Here is a 21,074-nt window from a genome sequence, read left to right on the forward strand (position 1 = left end):
CATCTATGAGAAACCCACAGCCAGCATACTCCTAAATGGACAAAAACTGGAACCATTTCCCCTGAAAACTGGAACAAGATAAGGATGCCCACTTTCACCTCTCCTGTTCAATATAGTATTGGAAGTCCTGGTTAGAGCAATCAGAGAAGAGAAGGCAATCAGGGGTATTCAAATAGGAAAAGAGGAAGTCAGGCTATCTCTCTTTGCAGTTGACATGATCATGTACCTTGAAAATCAAATTTGATGCAAATCAAAACCACACTGAGATACCACCTAACTCCAGTCAGAATGGCAATTATCAATAACTCAAAAAATAACAGTTGCTGGAGAGGGTATGGTGAAAAGGGAACACTTCTACACTGTTGCAGGGAGTGCAAACCTAAGAGAATCTGTCAAAAACCTTCTTACACTGATAAAGGCCTTTGGCAAAGTCTCAGGATATAAAATAAATGTGCAAAAGACTATCGCATTTCTTTACACCAATAATAAACAAACAGAAATCCAAATAAAAACCACAGTTCCATTCACAATAGCCACAAAAAAAATGAAATACCTTGGCATCTTCCTAACCAGAAATGTGAAAGACCTTTGCAATGAAAACTGCAAAACACTACTCAAAGAAATCAAAGATGACACAAACAAGTGGGAAAATATGCCATGCTCATGGGTTGGAAGAATCAACATTTTAAAGATTTCCATCTTACCTAAGGAAATCTACAGATTCAATGTAATACCCATCAAATTACCAGCAACATTCTTCTCAGACCTAGGAAAAAAACCACAGGAATTCATATGGAAACACAAACGACCAAGAATAGCCAGAACAATCCTCAGCAAAAAAAAACCAGAGCTGGCAGTATCACATTACCAGACTTCAAACTTTACTATAAAGCTACAATCATCAAAACAGCTTGGTACTGGTATAGGAACAGGCATATAGATCAATGGAATAGAATTGAGATTCCAGAAGCGAGACCTCAATTTCTCAACCAACTCATCTTTGACAAAGCCTCCACCACCTACCACTGGGGAGAGGAGAACCTATTCAGTAAATGGTGCTGGGAAAACTGGCTGACCACATGCAGAAGACTGAAACAGGACCCCTATCTATCCCCATATACAAAAATTAACTCGAAATGGATCAGAGACCTAAATGTAAAACCTCAAACCATAAGAACCTTAGAAAATGAAGGACATACCCTCATGGAAATTGGAACTGGCATCCAATTCCTGAACAAAACCCAAAACCCACAGGCCATAAGAGATAAGATAGACAAGTGGGACCTCATTAAACTGATAAACTTCTGCAAAGCCAAAGAAACCACCAAGAGAGCAGGGAGACAGCCTACAGACTGGGAAAAAATATGTGCCAATTCCAGGTCTGACAAAGGCTTAACATCTTGGATCTACAAGGAATTCAAATGTGCTGAAACGAAAAAAACAAACAAACAACCCCATGATAAAATGGGCAAAAGATATGAACAGACACTTCTCAAAGGAAGACATCCGAGCAGCCAACAGACACATGAAGAAATGTTCAATCTCACTAATCATCAGGGAGATGCAAATCAAAACCACACTGAGATACCACCTAACTCCAGTCAGAATGGCAATTATCAACAACTCAAAAAATAACAGTTGCTGGAGAGGGTATGGCGAAAAGGGAACACTTCTACACTGTTGGTGGGAGTGTAAACTAGTGCAACCTCTGTGGAAAGCAGTGTGGCGATTCCTAAAAGCTCTAAATATCAACCTCCCATATGACCCTGCAATCCCCCTACTGGGAATGTACCCTGAAGAACTCAAATCACTCTATAAAAAAGATACCTGCACACAAATGTTTATTGCAGCATTGTTCACAATAGCAAGAACCTGGAACCAACCATGCTGTCCATCAAAAGAGGACTGGATTTTTAAAATGTGGTACATATACATGATGGAATACTATGCAGCCATAAAAAAGAACAAAATCATGAATTTCACAGCAACCTAGATGGAACTAGAATCTGTAATACTGAGTGACCTCTCACAGAAACAAAGATCTGAGTATCACATGTTCTCACTCTTATAGTGGACCTTGAACATCTATCATAATACTATAAGAAAATGACTGACAGTGGTGGGAAACTATGGGGGAGGAGGGGAAGGGAGATGCGATTAATGGTAGTAAATATCTGTCTGGGGATGGGGAGACACCTCTTATCAACAAGGGTGCCTGAACGAAGCATATTTGTATACCTAACCCTTAACTGTACCCCACAATATCATAATAAAAAATATTGATTTTTAAAAATAAATAAATATATAAGTGAAAAGTTAAAAAAATGAATAAAATAAAATTTTTTTTAAAAAAGAAAGAAATCAAAAGACTTTAGAAGAAAACCACATTGAATTGGATCTATAAGTGTCTCTCCCACCTACCCTCTTACCACTATCACAACAGAGTTCAGAAGACTCTTCCTACACTCTTGCCATGATAATTAAGTTGTGACAGAAGCACCAGAACCAACAGCATGTGCTTTCCTAGTTGTCCTCAGTAAGCTGGAAAAGCTGGTGGGAGAAGCTTCAATGAGACAAAGCAGAAACGTCTGTTCAGATTCTAGGATCTGAGGACAGCAAGACATGGCAGGCAGTGATGACATAGCTAATCCTTGAGGGTCTGTGACCCAGCGTGTTTCACTGTGGGCAGTTCTATGCAAACCTACCCCTAAAGTCCAAGGAAACTGAAGGGCAAAGAAAGAGCCTGAAATATCCCATTTCTTAGAAATAAACATGTAATAGGGATTTATGAACAGAAGCCATGTCTGTATTTCAGGCAGCAGCAAGACAAGGTGGTGAATCCCCATGCCATTACCCTCCAGACTCAGGGCTTCTATACTACGGGCATGGGATGATTCAGAAGGATATATATATAGGACTACTGAAGTATGGTAACATCAAGGTTGTTTGATCTAAGGTGAGAATTTGTAGTAAGTATGTGCTTTTACACAAGCAACAATAGATAAACTGAAAATCTTAGAGGCCTTCCTGAAATTGGGGTTAATCAGAGTCTACAAATCATATTAGCATCCAAGATGGAGTTGCTTTGGCCTCCACATAGTGCAAATCCAAATCTTCAGGGTGCTGAGGAAAAAGAATTGTTCTTGGAGGCAGCAAATAATAGAGTGAAAGGAAGGTATGCTCAAATCTTAAAATTCTTCCCTCAAAGTACAATACTCTGAAACTTTCCAGTGACTGCTAGAGCCTGACATCCCTGAAAACCAAACCCAGTGAGTGACTAATTCTTGGGCTCCCTTATTATAAATGTGAATTATAGTTAAATTCACAACTTTACTATGTCTCTTAAGTAAATCAGGACAATGATCAAGAAAAACTAGGATCCTGACAATTTGAAGAGTAATATCAGGGCACATTTAGGACTTGCAGAATCCAGAGCCCTAAACATTTCTGAAATACTTGCCACCACTTGCTTTACCTCCCTCGCAGAAGAAAGTTGACAATCATGCCTTAAGTCTCACCATTTCTTGGTTGGTAACCAGAATAAAGTACAGAATAAATAAAGTGCAGAGCCCAAGTAGAGAAAATGAGAGTTACATTTACAAAGAATTGCAGGAACTTACTAATTCATGTCATAAAAAAACCTGAAGAACATCAATAGAAATGGATTTTGAAGGATATCTGTTAAGGAGCAAATATTTTCAGATAGCTTATGTCTTGATGCAGGTGTTGCCATTCATTGAGCAGGCTCGGGCAATCAACTGTTATTATAAAAATGTGCCAGTTGAGCCTCCAAATGCAAGCCTGCAATGAAGGACTCATTAAATGATATTAAAGACAGCAAATTCTTTTGCATGAGGTTGAGGAAGGAATTCGAAGACTTCAGAGGACATCCACACTGAATCGAATATTATAAGCATCCACACCACCCACCTTCACCACCACTACAGCCCAGAAGACTCTCCTTTCACTCTTGCCATGATAATTAGATTGGTGAGGAGAGACTGGACCCATTAAAACAGGATTTACTGGCTGTCCTTAGAATGGACTCCCTAAGTGCAAGAGGGGTAAAGAGGATCCCCAAAGGCAGTATCCTAAAGAATGTGGTTCTGATGATTATAAAAGGCAGCAGAGTAAGTTTGTTAGTTATACCTAAAGAAGAGGGTAATATACAGAGAGCTCTGACTGTGTTTAATTCATGGCGTCCACAGGAATAAAATTGATAAACAACCTACTAAGGTCCTACTTAATTTATATACTAACAGAACTGGATGTAAGGTGAAGGCTAACAGAAATCTAATCTGAACCTCTACATTAAGGAGTCACAGTCTTCCATTCAGTTCCAGACCTGAGTCAGTAAGCAGACTTAGAATGTTTTCAATAAAAAGATGTTGGGTGTCCTTGAGAAAGGTTATTTCCATTAACAAACTGCTAGCCTTCCCCTAATGGATCTTGGCTCTTTTTTTTAGTTGGAATCTCACTCTGTTGCCCAGGTTGGAATGCAGTGGCACAACCATGACTCACTGCAGACTCAACCTCCTGGGCTCAGGCAATCTTTCCACCTCAGCCTCCTTGGTAGCCGAGATCACAGGCGTGTGCCACCATGCCCGGCTAATTTTTTTATTTTTTGTGTAGACAGGGTCTCACTTTGTTGCCTAGGCAGGTCTTAAACTACTGAGCTCAAGCAATTCTCTAGCCTTGGCCTCCCAAAATGCTAGGATTAATAGGCATGAGCCACCATACCCAGCCTGGATCTTGGAAATTACACACTGAAGAAATAACTTTGAATTTCAATACTGTCTAGCTAACACTGATTCTTGGGGACCCCAAATATCACTGTGATTCATCAGTTAGAGCAGAGGCTCATAGAGGTGGTACCATAGAAAAATAATTGGTCTTTGCTCCTCCTGGTTCTTGTCACAGAGCTCCTAAAACCCTTGGAATTTCCTGAGTGACAAGGGTGTTAGAAGTGTCTTTTGTTCTAAAGAGGTAACTCTTGGTGAATCACTAGATAGCTTCAAGATGGGGAGGCAGTGGTCACCAGAAAGATGAAGTCTTGATTAGAAGCTTGAAACTTTCAGCTCAATCCCCAAATCTCCTGGAAAAGGAGAGAGGCTAGAGATTGAGTTAATCATCAATAGTCAAAAATTTAATCAATCACAGGTTACATAATGAAGCTTTCATAAAATTGCCTAAATGACAGAGTTCAGGGAACTTTCATGTTGGTGAATACATCAAGGTGCTGGGAGGGTGACACCTTCAGACTGATGTGCCTGGAGGGGCAATGGAAGCTCTGTACCCCACTTTCCTGGCCCTTTGCATCTCTCACATTTGACTGTTCCTGAGTTGTATCTTTTATAATTAATTGGTAATAGTAAAGTGCTTTCCTGACAGTTTCATGTCAGGAAGCATCCACACCATCCACCTTCACCACCGCCGCAGCCTAGAAGACTCTCTTTTCACTTTTGCCATGATAATTAGACTGTGAGTTGTTCTACTGAAGTACCAGCTGAGCAGGGAATTGTGGTAACCTCTGATTTATAGACAGTCAGAAGTACTGAGCAGGACTTGTGATTGTCATTTGAAGTGGGGGCAGTCTTATGGGACTGAGCCCTTTAACTTGTGGAATCTGACACTACCTCCAGGTAGATAGTATCAGAGTTGCCTGGAATTGTTGTACACCCCACTGGTGTCAGAGAATTGGAGACGTGGTATATATCTATAGTACAGTCTTTATAGGGCAGCCAGAATGCCCTCTTGACAGTAGAACTCAAATTAGTTTCTTTGAAGGTTAAAACTCTTCAATGGTTCTGCACTGCCCAAGAAAAAGTTCAAATCCTTTAACATGACTTTCCAGAAGCAGTTGTGTATGTAGGTTTGTGATCCATTCACTAATCACTTTTCATTCTTTTCTTCCTTTTGTTATCCTGGTGCCTTTCACACAGTTTTGATCAAATATTTCAACTGTTCTCTATAAATCTCAGATGAAAAAGGAAGAATCCAGTGTCTGCTTCTGGGCAGAAGTGTTAGAAAGGGAGCAGCACCGCCTAGCGGCCAGTATGGTTGGTGGGGTGAGAGATAGAGTTGAAAGGGTGACAAGGTGATTCAGAAAGCTCACAGTGTGATTTCAGGTCTACCTGCCATTACAAGAGAAACTTCTTCCTCCATTTTGGAGACTACAAACTTGATTTTTTTAAGGAAAGTGATGTGTTTGTTATTGTCTTCAACTTCCATTTTATAAAACACAAAAATATTTTTCAGCTGTGAATTTAAAAGGTTATCCCATAATATTATGCCCATAACCTAAAATCTTAACTCTACAATGTTGAGGAATTTCTGTAGGGAGGTGAACAACATGGTCTTTCATATCAAGGTCTTTCAACGGAGCTTTCTGAAGAACTAACAATCCAGTGGACTGGTTTCCTGTTTTCCATTTTAGTGATTGGTAAGTGGCTCTGAGGACTAGTGGCTTCTGCCAATCTATTATTTTATTGAAACACAAATATGATTTGCATGATCAGAAAACATCAGGATTTCCTTGTGATTGTGTTCTGTCCTCAATATAGTACCAAGCAGGTTGTACGCTGGGTAAGGTTCTGAAGTGGTCACACTGATTTTTAAATTTGAAATGTATGGCTTATTATGGAAAAATTATATGCTTATAGAAGTACTCTTAAATTTGGGTAGTCATAAAAGTCTGAATAAGTGTGCTTTGTGTAAATCTTTGTGTCAGTCTCTACAATCAGACTAAGGAACTGTGAAGAATAATGAATTAATGTGTTCATTTGACTTTATCTTAAAATATCAGAAATATCAGAAAAATCTTTACAATCTGTGGGGGCAGGTATTCTTTACTTCCTGAATTCTCATCATCAAGATTGCAAACAATTTTTCTCTAAATTCACACCAAATCAAAGCTACAATTAATCTGCATGCATCTGTCAGCCAAAATAGCTTGGACAACTGGAGGAAAGGATGTAGCATACACTGTAGACCTACCTCTGGCCTTTTCCAGAATGGATGGGTGCTCGCTCTTATTGGTCAAATGGGTTGTGCAATATAGATATTATCTTCTTCACATTATTAATTTTTATGTCCCCTACAAATTTGATCCTACAATTAATTGCTGACTAACAATGTTTTAGGGGATGCACTAATTTCAAAGCAAAAAAATCATAGAAGTTGCTAAGGTTACAGACACACACACACGTGACTATAGTTAAATAGGGAAAAAGTTGAAGCTTATTCAACTTACTGCTCACTGTTAGTCAGAAGAAGAGGAAGAAGAAGAAGAACAACCCTGATACTCAGTGCCAAAATGCTTAAAAGATATTTCAGAGCATGACAGGAAATGATTGATATCATAAACGGCTGTGATTGTGACATGAGCAGAAGTATCACGTTCAAAAATACATTGACAGGTGCAGTCTTATTATTAAAAACTGTATAACTGCAAGCTAAAAGTCTGCTATCTATTTTGAGGAATTGTCTTATTTGCAGTTCTGTGTTTTGTCCTCCTGATTCAGGTGATGCTTCGTAGTTACTGAGTCTTGAGTGCCAAGGTGAGAAGACTGTCTATCTGTTCTTTAAATGTGGACGTGGACAAACTTTTGGCATGGACTGTGTCCCTTAACTCCTTTACTTTTCCATTCTCTCTCAAACTTCACCCACCACCAAATCATTACCAAGATCACAACCCCCTTTCCTCCTCCTATCACCATGTCTCACTTGGGCAACTGGAAAGTAACTATTTCTTAATTGCTTTGTTTTAGCAAATTTTATTTTATGAGTATTGTGATGTATCTTTTACATAGTGTAGCCTTGTTTATTTACATTGCGGTGTATGTTCTTTGCAGTATAGAAGAAAAATATAATTCATATCTGATATTGTAGAGTATCCTTGAGTGCTGCTGCATATGGACATACCATTGATAAACTCATTAAGTGTTGAGTAATCGGATAATTAGTGCTTTAAATGCTTATACAGTCATGTACCACTTAAGTATGTGGATACATTTTGAGAAATAGGGGTTCTTAGGTGATTTTGTTATTGTGTGAATATCACAGAGTGTACTTACACAAACCTTGATGGTATAGCCTACCACACACATGTCATATGGTCTAGCCTATTGCTCCTAGGTGACAAACCTGTACAGCTATGTTACTGTACTCAATACTGTAAGCAAGTATAACACAATGGTAAGTATTTTCACATCGAACCATATCTAAATACAAAAAGTTACAGAAAGAATACAGTATTATAATCTTATGGGACCACTGTTGTATATTCTATCCATCATTGACTGAAATGTTGTTATATAGTGCATGACTGTATTATGCAGATATACTTGATGAATTGTTATGGAAATTGAAGAGTATTGTTAGTAATATTTAGGACAATTGGTTAGAACTTTTTGTGTAGATACAGAATACATAATTATTTTTCCTATTTAAAGAATAGGAAATAGAACATAGGCTAACTCTTCTCAAAATTGCTATCTAACATGTTTTCAGGAATATCTCAGATTCAGATAAAGAGGAATGCAGGTTATAGGTTTAATAGTTAATATGTTGCGATTTCAGTCCCCACCCCCTATGTCAAGTGCTACCTAAATTAGGGATCTCCATCTTTGGGTGGTAAATGCTTTATCCTAGAGTTTCTCTTATCTGTATCTAATGCTGACACCAAGGAGGTCGTGGCTATGTTCCTCTTCTCCTTCTAAACCTTTCTCTTTGAAACTTCTCTGATCTTATATTTATGTTAGTTATAATCTGATTGCTTAATCAGATCTAATATTTGGAAATAAAGAAATAAAGGGGACCCCCTTATATATAGTAGTAATAGGAAAGATAGTTAAAAAAAAAAAACAGTAGCCCCTTAAGAGAGACTTATGTACAGAATCCTATACTGTGCTATATGCTGTGCAGATATTTTCTCATGATCTCATTCAATCTTCTCAGTCACATACAATTACTCCCATTCTGTGAATGAAGAAACCAGGTATTAGAAAAGTTAGGTAATTTGTCCAAGTCTACATATTCAGTGGAGGGTATGAGACAACTTAGCGTCAAGGACTACATTTGGGTTGAAACTCCACTTTCTGTTTTTTCACTATAAACTTAACAAACCATGGTTTGTTTTTCCTTGTTATTTGCAGGTCCTCATAAAAGTGTGTACTTGGCATGAAGATTGCACTAAGTTTTGCATTTTACAAAGCTTTCTTACATATACACTTTTTCTGATTCTTATAATAATCTTGGAAAATGAAGAAAAGATAAACTAAAAATCTGGAACAAAATTAAATTTATATTCTCTAGATCAGGGTCTCTAACCCCCAGGCCTGTTAGGAACCAGGCCACACGGCAGGAGGTAAACCAAGAGCAAGTGAAGCTTCATCTGTATTTACAGCCACTCCCCATCACTTACGTTACCGCCTGAGTTTTGCCTTCTGTTGGATCAGCAGCAGCATTAGATTCTCCTAGGAGCATGAATCCTATTGACGACTGCGCATGCACACTCCTTATGAGAATCTAATGCCTGGGGATCTGAGGTGGAGCTGAGACGGTGATGCTAGCGCTAGGGGGTGGCAGCAAAAGCAGATTGACGTTAGCAGTGAGGTTTGGCTCCACAGAGACCATAATAAATCAATTGCTTACAGACTCATATCCAAATCATATCCATGAGCAGCAAGGGAGTTGATGTACTTCAGTTGTACAGCTGCATCTGGTGGTGGGCTTTTAGTCAGAAACCAACACTTCTTTTAATTTGTACCGGCCTGTTCATTATTTTATCACAACTGTCTGTGCCTCTTTTTTTTTTAAATGGTGAGTTGTATAATTATTTCAGTATATATAGCAATGTAATAATAAGAGAAATAAAGTGCACAATAAATGTTATGCATTTGAATCATCCCAAAACCATCTCCCCCATCCCTGGTCCATGGAAAAACTGTCTTCCATGAAACTGGTCCCTCATGCCGAAAAGGCTGGGAACCGCTGCTCTAGATTATGAACCTTCCAAGTGCAAGAATCTTGTTTAATTCATTTTCTGTCTTTATTCGGAGGAGTGAATTGAGTGCAAAAATTCTTCCCTCACCCCACATCCACCTATGCAAAGTGTCTGTTGTGGATTTGTATTTTGTTAAATTAGCTAAGCCAGAACTATTGTTTCCTAGAATTCTGTTCCCTGTGTACTTAGAGGTCAGTAGGTCACAAAAGACGTTTTAAAAGACAGAAGTGAGGAAGCAGCAGCAATATTCCTTGTCATGCCTGAAAGAGGTTCTCTGACTCCCAAGCCAGGTATATGCTTAGCCCCATGAAGAAGAAAGCCAGCTTTTCCTGCAATTCACCCATCACTGAAGTTAGATGCTGGAGGACAAAAAGAAACTTCTATCAGTGGGGACCATTCTCACAGGCTCCAGTTTCTCCTTCTTTTTCAACTTCACATCCATCTTTCCTTCCTGACTTCATTCATTATCTGCAGACTTCAGGCTTCAGTACCAGACACAGAAGCAACAGTCTTTCGCAGACCATTTACTCAACTATATAATATTTATAAACACAAGTAGGCTTTATCTATGTGCTTGTTTATGTATTTATTTAGCCTTCTAGTGATTCTGATCCTCGAATAGAACTAGTGGACAGAAGGTCTTTGCAATTCCTCCTCACTCTTTGAATCTGGGTTGTCTTTGTGAGTCTGGGTAAATCAAATGAGGCATATGTGACAGGGCCCAGTTCTGAGCCTAGGCTTCAAGAGGCCTTGCACATTCTCTCGCCTGAAACTCTGGGATTACCATGTGAACAATCCTGGGCTAACCTGTTAGAGGATAAGAGACTCCTACATGAAGGAGAGCCTGGTTGTCCCAGCTAAGGCTATTGAAGACCAGCCTATAGTCAGTTGTCCTGTCAAAATATGAATGAGCCCAGACAAGATCAGCAAAGCTGCCTGCCCCAACCCCCTACATGGCCACTGTGGATGTCTCAGCCCAGCTGAGACCAGACCCACCCAGTTGACCTAGAGTTGACTGTGCAGTAGACCTCGAGTTGACTGTGCAGTAGACCTCAAATGCAGATTGTTTTAATCTACAGGCTTTTGTGTTTTTCCCATGATAATGGCTAACTGATGCATCCAGTATATTAATTTTTCCTTCTTTTGTTGTGAAATATAACACACATGCAGAGAAGTATATAAACCATATGTAAGTCTAACTAGTAATTATGAAGTGAGCATACATGTTCACCACCTAGGTCAACAACCATCACTGAAAAAGGCCCCCACTTTTCCCACCCTGTGTTGCTTCTTACTTACTACTCCATCCTTCCCTACTTTCCTGACTATTGAGATAATCAATCATTCCTTTTTAAAATATCTTCACTATGTATAAAGGAAAATGGGATTTAGTTTTGCTTACTATCAGCCTTTATGTCTATATAATTTCTTTTCTGCCTAGCTTCGTTTGCATAATGTTTGTAAGATTCCTCCATGTTGTCCTGTGTAACTGAAATCTGTTCATTTTCATTGCTTTGTTATGTCTCATTTTATGAGTATGCTCACATTTATGGGGTATATCCGGTTGGGACTATTACTAGACTTTGGCTTTAAGTATTCTTGTATTCCAGTATACCTGTGCATGAGTTTCTCTAAAGCAGTGGTTCTCACATTTTTTGGCTTTGGAATCTTTTAAAAATTGAAGATTTAAAATTTTAAAAATTCAAATAAAAAGTATTAAGATGTGAGATATCTTAAAATATTTATTGATAATTCATTAAAAATAACAATAATCCCATTATATAGTGCATTAATTTCCTGAGGCTCCTATAACAAATTACCACAAACTCAGTGGTTTAAAATAACAGAAATTTATTCTCTCACAGTTGTGAAGTCCAGAAGTCTGAAAGTAAGACTTCTTTCTGGAGACTCTGAAGAAGGAGCTGTACTAAGCCATACCCCTAGCTCCTGGTAGCTATGGGCAATCCTTTCTGCTCCCAGATTTGTAGACACGTCACTCCAGTCTGTGACTTTGTCTTCACGTGGCATGCTTCCCATGTGTCTCTATATCTGCATATCAAATCTCCTTTTCCTTTCCAGTCATTGGATTTGGGGCCTACCCTAAATCTGATGATCACATCTGAGGTCCTTAACTTAATCACCTTCAAAAAAATCCTATTTTCAAATAAGATCATATTCACAGGGATGGAGGGTTAGGACTTGGACATGTGTTTTTTTGGGGATGCAACACAACCCGCTATATATGTTTTCATAATAACACATCTTTTGATTTTAAAAAACTATATTTTCCAAATAAAAATTTAGTGAGATTGTTTTTTCCAAATAAAAATGAAGCTGGGTACTCATTTCCTTGTACATTCAATCTGTTATGATATGTTGTTTTGGTTAAACTATAATAATGAAAATCCAGCCTCACAAAGGGTTTCAGAGACCCTCAGGGGTCTTCAGAGTAACAGAACCAATGCTCTAAAGTATATACTCTAAAATATATGTAAGGTGGAATATTTCCAGGCTATCTCTCTCTTTCCCTCCATGTGTGTATGCATGTATATACTGGGGATGCAAAAAAAGGTATACACATTTTAAGCGATGTTATCTATGTGTTACTTTTAGTTCACCGTAATCAGTTATCATCAGTCTGGACACTGATGATAACTACTTTGAGCACCTCTTGTAATTACAGAAGTCAAACATGACATATTCATCTTTTGTTATTGGTATATATTGTCTTACCATTTTAATACAGTTTTTCCCTTTATTAAAATGTGTATACTTTTTTGGCACCCTCTGTGTATGTATATATATGTATATGTATTTTTATAGGGAAAATGGAGGTTGGTGGGCCAGTACCACAGGAATAAAGCACAGAATTGCAAAGGCAAAGCAAAAGAGTTTATTCACATTCAGGACAGATTGAATGGAACCAACGTTAAGAGTATGATATAGGATGTGGGAAGAGAGTATATTTAAGGCATTTACAGGGAAGCAGGACTAGGAAAAAACTCCAGCAACTGTGTCCTTGGGAATTAATAACATGTCTTGTGTCTTGATGCCATCAGGACAACACATCCTGTGACTCCAGAAGGTGGTGGGCTGGTGTGCTGTTACAGAAGCCTGATCACAATACACTAGATCAGCTTGACCCTTATGGGTAGAAAAACAAATACTTGAAATAGAGGGGTGATTAATATAGAGCATGTTTGGGAGATGACAAAAAATCATCAGTATTTACCTCAGGAAACTAGTTCTTCCTTCTGTTAATGATTAGATGGTTGACAAAGTGATTTACTTATGGAAGCATAACAAAGCAAAGTTATGGCCAAAATGGCCGTGCTATAGCTAAAGTGACTCCATGTTGGCATGTCACCCTTTCACATATATACATGTATACTGTATGCATACGCATGTATATATTATGTATATATTTTCTACTTTTTAAGATAATGGCATATTGTTTTACAAAAAGGTTGTGCCAATGTACATTTCCACTAGCAGTGTATAAGAGATTTTGTTGTTCTATATGCTCACTGTTATTATTACACTTAAAATGTTTTTGCCTATCTGGTGGTATATAATTCATTGTGATTTTAACCTTATTTATTCATCTTTTTTTCTGTTCGTATTGCCATTTTATGTGTGAAGAAACTAAGATTTATTTAAAAGAGGAATGTTATCAGTCCAAAAGTCACAGAGTTTTAAATAGAACCCACGTTTTTCTACTTTCAAATTCAATCTTCTTTCCACTCACCAACACAACAAGTATTTCTGTTTCTGGCCCAGTTTTGGGAAAGTTTAACCTCTCCCAAATCTCCTCTCAGCAATCAGCAATTTAGGTCCTTGACTTCAGGTCTTCTCCCTTCCTTTCTCCACTGTGGAGGCTTTGGGTACCCCAAACTCCTGAAGGATTGCAGAACAGCTCTGCATCTCCCTCCCTTCATAGCCCTCAATGTAGCACCCCCACCCCACCCTCTCACTTCCCTGTCTAGCTTCTTCCTATCTACTTCTCTTTTCTTCTCATACAACCCTCTACTCACCCTCTGCTGATTGGACTTCCACTGTGATCATTTATTTAAAAAAGGATAATATCTAATGTGTGTTTATATGTATGAGAAAATGTATAATTAACTACAAGAAACACCACCTGTTAGCATCTATTATTAATATTACCTACTACTATTTTTTAAGCACTCCAACACAAACCAGTGGTATGATCACAGTCAAGTTACTGGCCATTTTTGATCTTCAATTTTCTCAACAGTAAAATAAGCATAATCCCTACCTTATGAGGCTGAATTGACATAATATGTGTAACATGCATAGCACAATGCTTGCTGATAAGGAGTGCTCAACAGATGTTTTATTTTTTTAAAAAAAGTTGTGCTTACTATGTGCCAATCACCTTCCAGTGCTTTTTCCAAATATTGAAACCTTGTAATAATTTTCTGTGGTTTACCTAGGCAGGATATGCAAAAAAAGTAAAAAAGAATACTCTTTTTAAAAAGGTATTATTAGTATTAACCTAATTCTACAGATGCAAAGACTGAGGCAGAGTTTAAGCAACTGGCCCAATGTCACACAGCTAGGATGTGGCAGAGCGGGGATTAGTTCTCCTGCAATCTGCTCTCAGAATACGTGTTATTTGTCCAGCTGTGTTCCCAAATGTTTGTGATTATTTATTATAAAAATATTTATTATTATTTATATATTTATTCTTATGAGAAATATTTATTCATATTATATATGAGGACACTCTGCACATTACAAAGCGCTCTACCACCAAAGATTAGTACCCTAGGGCAAAGCGAGCCCTTTGTCACTCCCTCAACGCTCCACCAGCCCGCAGCTATCACAGGGACAAAAGCCAATGGAGCATCGCAGGCAGGCTGGTCAACAACTCGGAGACCGCACCCCTCCCCTGGCCCTGCCCACTACTTTGACCACGCCCCTCGTCCCAGGCTGCCACGGAGGCAGAGCCGACGCCTCGCGGCCTTCCACGTACGCACTCCATCGTCTGTCTCTCTCTCTCCCCCCCCCCCCAGGGGAAGAGCACATCCGGGTCGCTGGAGCAGGTGCCTCAGGCCCCGCCCCTTCCCTTCAAGCGCCCACCCCCACTTCCGACCGTTTCTGGCCTTTTCCCGTTTTCCTGACGGCTCCTTCTCCGCTTCTCAGGTAGTTCCCGGCCCTTCAGCGCCCTTCACCTGATTGAACCCGGCCGCTCGCTCTCGTCCCGAGTCTCATCGCAGCTCGGAACTGCTCTGTCGGGTGCCTTCTCGGGGCAGCCTGGGCCGAGGCCTGCCGCGCGCGGTGAGTCGGCGCAGATCTGACCCCGCGCCTCCTGGAGCTGGGTAGAGGCCGCCGCCACCGTGTGGGGATGCCGCGGCGGGGGTCCACGCAGTGCTGGGCGGCCGCCGCGGGCCGTTGGGGCTGCGGGCTGTTCGTGCTGCTGCTGCTGCTGCTGCTGCTGCTGGTGCCGGGGCCCAGCGGCGCTTCTGAGTTCACCTTCGAGCTGCCCGACAACGCCAAGCAGTGCTTCTATGAAGACATCGCTCAGGGCACCAAGTGCACCCTGGAGTTCCAGGTACTGCGGGCCTGGCACCGGGCCCCTGCTCGCACTCCAGGGTCGGGGCTGTAGGCTGCGTGATGCCGCCTTCCTGGGCGTGTTTCTCCGTCCCTTGGCTCATTCAAGAATCGTTCCTGGGTAGCTGATGTAGGACATTTGGCTTTCCTCTTCTAAACCTTTAAGACCGAGAGACTGTTAAGACCAGGTATAAAATACATGAATTCCAGGAGTGCTCCTCTACCCGTGACATCATTCGCTAATAGCCTTCATATTTATGGCCTATTGAACTGTCTTCCTTAAAAGATTCCCTTAAAAAAATTCCTTCTGTATTCCTGTTGAGCCAATGTCAACGCCCCGTTCACTCCTCCAGTTTAATTGTATTGGAAGGGCTTCCAGTATCTACTTTCATTGCTTTTCAGTTTTTTTCCAATATTAGGATTATTGGTTAATGCGATCTCTGTCATTAGAAGAGCTTACAGTTTGAACGACCTTTGCCAAAGATGTTGTAGGAAGGATTGCTGTCTTAAAAGAGCGGGTTGGTTACAACAGTCTTGACTCTTTCCATTTTTGTTGGCAGGTGCATTTAACGTTTGAGCAGCTATTGTGTGCTAGGTGCTGGTGATACAGAAATGATCAAATCAGAGAGGGCCCTGCCATCTTTCATGATTTTTCTCCTGCCCTACTCTTTTCAGTTGGTAGCCGCACATTCATCACAACCGTGCTTTAAGAGCACTGAATAGGGCATTTGTGTTCTGGTCTTTAGGACCCCTGAAGGCTTCCCTTTAGAAAGTGTTTTTAAGCCGGACTTTAAAAGATAAGTTGTAAATGCTTTGGTAAAGGAGAAGAGAAAATAGCCTATGGTAGGAGTGAACATTGAGAATTTGAGGGCCATAGACAGTTTCCATATGATTGAAAATAAGGAGCCAGGGGATGGATGTCAGCAGGGTCTAGGCCATATAACTGCTTGCTGACCATATTGAGGATTTTAGTTTTTACTAAGAGTGTGGGAAGCCATCAGAAGGTTGAAAACAGTTCAGTTAGACCAGAATAGCCTTAGTAGCTGCGTGGATAATAACCTGTGCAGGTAGGGAAGGTGTGGTAAGGTGTTGCAGAGTAGACGTGTAAGACTGATTAGGTGGCTCTTGTGGTTGTCCAGGCAAGAATTGTTGGTGGCATAGACTAGGGTGATAGCAATGGGAAAGGAGAAAAGTGAGAGAATTGGGGGGACTGTAGTAGGTAAAATCAGCAGGATCTGGTCGTGATTTGGATCTAGTGGGTGAGGGAGAAGAGGCTAAGGGTGACTCTTAGGCTTGCTTAATTTCCTGGATTAGGGCCAGGGGACAGAAAAGGTAGCAAGAATTGTGTTAAAAAGTGTAAACAAATTCTTTGTTTGAATTTAATAAATATTTCTTGGATTGTTATATGTGCAGACTTGGTAATTGATGCTAAGGATACTTCTACAGTGGCTAAAAAATTCAGCATCTGCTGTGTATAGACAGTATGGTAAGCATTTCAGGTGTATCAGCTAATTCTCAGGAAAGCTTGATATGAAATTGATATAGCTCTTATTTCTTTTTTTACTGATGAAACTGAGGCTTGGATAGGTTAAAATGCCAGGTCACAAAACTTAAAAGTAGCAGAATTAGTTTGCAGTCCCAAGTTAAATTCTTAACTACTTTACTATACTACCTCCCAAAGACTGGCATTGACCTCAGAGAGCTTTCATAGACATATACAGTCATATAATGTGAACTGCAACAGTAAAAGTCCACACTAGGTATAGTGCTGGCAGAGAACAGAACTATCACCAGGGGATACAGGTGAAAGCCTAATGTTAGAGCTGAGTCTGGAAAGGTAAATAGAAGTTGCTCTAGAAGGTGGTAGAAGAGGGAGGAACCCAGGCAGATATGTTTGTGATAGTTCCAGCAGGCCTGAAATTAGCCTGAGCTCTTTTGCTAAAGTTCATGCGTGGAACTGAAATACACTGAATAATAAGAGTTTTGTTTTGTGGTCACAGGTCCAAGGACTTTGGGGGTGGTTTGTACCAGTTTGTTAATATTATTTATTGATACCAGTAAGATTGACAATTTGTACCCAGTCTCAGTGAGCTGGATTACATAGAAGGAATATATTTACGTGACCTGTAGAATATTAAAAAATCCATCTAAGACTCCATTTCGGGTTCCCTGGTTCCAAGATGTTTTCTTCACACAATTGGGTGATTGCAGATCTGAGAGAATGTATCTGGCCACAGACCTCACAGGGGGAAGACAGAGGAGCCTACACCTGACCTCTCCAGACCTCTTGCTGTGAGAAAGCCTTTGGCTGTGATCTTTTATGCTCTTTTTCTGTAATAGACTGTAGATTTGCAAGCATTATCATTTGGGGTCCTGTGATTTTCTTTAGCAAAAAAACCCTGTTGAACTGCCACTGTGAGTATAGATATAAAGCAAAGACTTATTCAGAGATCTTTGGTGATTGGGTATTTAGGAACATAGAATGAGCTATGGTATGAAAGAGATCCTGAAGCTACTTGGAAGAGTATAGGGGAGTAGTATGCCATTGTTAACAGGTTTGGGTTTGTGTGCAGGCCACAGGCAGTTATCAACAGATTTTAAGTGATTGTTCTTTGTGGGGGGAGGAAAGATGGGAAAGTTGCACTCCACCTTCCCACAGACATTTGCCATCATGTTGGGAGGGGGGCTACTACTGGAATCTAGTGGGTAGAGACTAGGCGTGCTGCTAAACATGCTGTAGTGTACAAGAACACAGGATCCTACAAGAAAGAGTTTTCCAAATCAAAATGGGAATGATGCCGAGCTTGAAAAACCCTGGGTTAGAGGGAAAAGAGATTGAGGTTGTGGGAAGACCTTTTAGGAAATTGCGGCAGTAGTCCTATCTGGATTGTGGTTTAGGAATGGGATGAATTTGATAGAGACTGTAAGATTGAGGGATTTCTGTGATCATTTGGATAGGTAGGGATACTTAGTTTGGGATAATCCCCATTTTCAACCATAGGCAACTAGGCAGGTTTAAAGGGGTGCTGTTAACTGAAGTGAAATTACTTGTTAGATGGAAGAGAAGTGAAGTGATTGTCAGTTCTGGTCCTATTTAGTTTTGTATGTGTATGTTTGATTATTCAAAGTACAGTGGTCAAGTATGAATAATTGGGTATGTCAAAATGAAGTTATTTTTACCTGAAGGAAAGGTTATGGGCTTTTCAGCAGGAGAGGGAGTGGTAGATACCCAATTGATAAGACATCTTTATGTCAAAACATTTTGTCTCTCTGTTATTATTTATATTTTTTTACAGTTTTCTAAGTGTGTGATTATATTTCACTTAATCATCAAAATGCTCTTGTAACATAGTTCAGTTAGTCATCATCTCTTTTAATTGCAAAAGGTCGCATAAGTCACAGATCTTTCTTTGAAATCCAAAGGTTGACCTTTCTGTTCTACTTATGTAGAATGTCAATATACTAACCAAGAGGGTTCACAGGCTTGAAAATTACAAGCTTGTGACATCCAATCTCATAGTGGTTGGGCACCCTCAAACCCAGTGTCTCTTCCTCATAATCTCTTTCTCAAGTGGATACCCTCACTCTATGTTTCTTCTCCTGTCTCCTTTCCCTCTTTCTTCCTACTCAATTATTTCTCATGTAAGAAGCCTTTCTTTAATCCTTTCCCTTTTTGTCCCTTACAATACTTGTCCTGTTACCTCAGAAAAAAATCTCTGTTCAATCCAGATGGCCCAACTTGTAACTGATTAAGCATAAACCTCTGAAAGTAGCTCTGCAGTTTTCTTCAGACTCATATCACCTACCTTCAGCCATCCTTTAAATACACGTGCCCTTAAGTACAAGCTTTCCAGATAAAGACTTGTTTGTGTTGTTTTGTTTTGGTTTTCTTTTAATTACAATTGTTTAACTATATTTCGTTTAATCAGTTGTTTCTGCTGGAAACAAAGTTGTAAATGATGGTATACTTTTAGACTAGCTCATTCCATTACTCAACTCATACAAAACAAAATATGTGTCAAATTGTATATAACTGACTATAAAAAAACTTATGGAACACAATCTATTTGTAATTTGGAGGTAAAATGAGCATAAGTTCGATAATAGAAGTATACAGGAGTGTTACACTAAGGCTTGACCTACTTTGCCACTTCTCTGTTGATGTATGTGCCTGGATGATGCTAATAGGAAACTGGGTGAGAAAATTTTTGGAAGAAAAATATTACACGAGAGTAAGCTTAAGGGTTAAGAATATAACTTTGAAGTTCTAGTTCTGCCTCTGCCACTTACTAGATGAGTAGATTACTTATTTTAATATTAGTTTTTCGGTCTGTTAAATGGAAGGAAAAGAATCTTCTATTGTAGGATTGCTGGGAGAATTAACAGATATAATAGTTGTATGTTAATTAGAACAATTGTCTGGCTAGTTCAAAGTGAATAAAAATTCACTCTCTTGCCATGAGGAAACTTGTTCAGTTTCTATGAAGTTCAGTTGAACTGAAATTGCCTCCCAAGTTTCATTCACTGGTGAAAATAAAAAATTGTAAGTTTGTTATGGTAAAAGTCCTTTGCTCATAACTTTATTGCTATTTTAATAGGAAACCTGGTTAATTTTTCAAACTTGTTAGTGCAGTCATCTATTCTTCTTTTAATCTCTTATAGGTGATTACTGGGGGTCATTATGATGTGGATTGTCGATTGGAAGATCCTGATGGTAAAGTGTTATACAAAGAGATGAAGAAGCAGTATGATAGTTTTACCTTCACAGCCTCCAAAAATGGGACATACAAATTTTGCTTCAGCAATGAATTTTCTACTTTCACACACAAAACCATATATTTTGATTTTCAAGTTGGAGAAGATCCACCTTTGTTTCCTAGTGAGAACCGAGTCAGTGCTCTTACCCAGGTAAATAAAAAATCAGCAATATAATGTTGGTATATTTAAAGGGAGGAAAAAAGCATAATTTAATGTCATGCACTAACTCAGTGAGCATAGAATTTTGAGACGAACAGTCTTTAAAACCTATCTTAATTCTTACAGATTAAGCATTTCACTGAGAACTTAAGATTTTTTTTTTTTTTTTGAGTTGGAGTCTCACTCAGTCGCCCAGACTGGAGTGCAGTGGCCGTTCCCAACCACCGCAGCCTCGACCTGCTGGGCTCCGGCGATCCTTCCGCCTCAGCCTTCCGAGTAGCTGGAATTACAGGCATGTGCTACCACGCCCGGCTGATTTTTTGATTTATTGTAGAGATGAGGTCTCGCTGCCCAGGCGGGTCTCGAACCCGCGGGCTCAGGAAATCCACTTACCTCAGCCTCCCAAAGGCACGGGATTACAGGCTGAGCCACCGAGCCCGGCTAGAACTTAAGATTTTATAGTGAAAGTTAAAAGTTTATAAACCAAGCCGGGCTCGGTGGCTCAGCCTGTAATCCCATGCCTTTGGGAGGCTGAGGTGAGTGGATTGCCTGAGCCCACGGGTTCGAGACCCGC

The 21,074-nt window shown here is 39.7% G+C and overlaps 1 protein-coding gene across 1 annotated transcript in view; it reads left to right on the forward strand.

The window, feature by feature from the left end:
• The first annotated feature begins 14,956 nt into the window (after positions 1-14,956).
• Positions 14,957-21,074, forward strand: part of TMED7 (transmembrane p24 trafficking protein 7) — a 13,340-nt gene continuing 7,222 nt past the window's right edge. Inside the window, exons 1-2 of the mRNA XM_008069555.1 lie at positions 14,957-15,584; positions 20,246-20,491. Coding sequence (XP_008067746.1) covers positions 15,378-15,584; positions 20,246-20,491 — 453 coding nt within the window. The 5' untranslated portion in view covers positions 14,957-15,377. The remainder of the gene's footprint in view (positions 15,585-20,245; positions 20,492-21,074) is intronic.

This window comes from Carlito syrichta, unplaced genomic scaffold (genome assembly GCF_000164805.1).
Source record: "Carlito syrichta isolate Samal-C Ts95f unplaced genomic scaffold, Tarsius_syrichta-2.0.1 Scaffold312114, whole genome shotgun sequence".
NCBI lineage: Eukaryota > Metazoa > Chordata > Mammalia > Primates > Tarsiidae > Carlito > Carlito syrichta.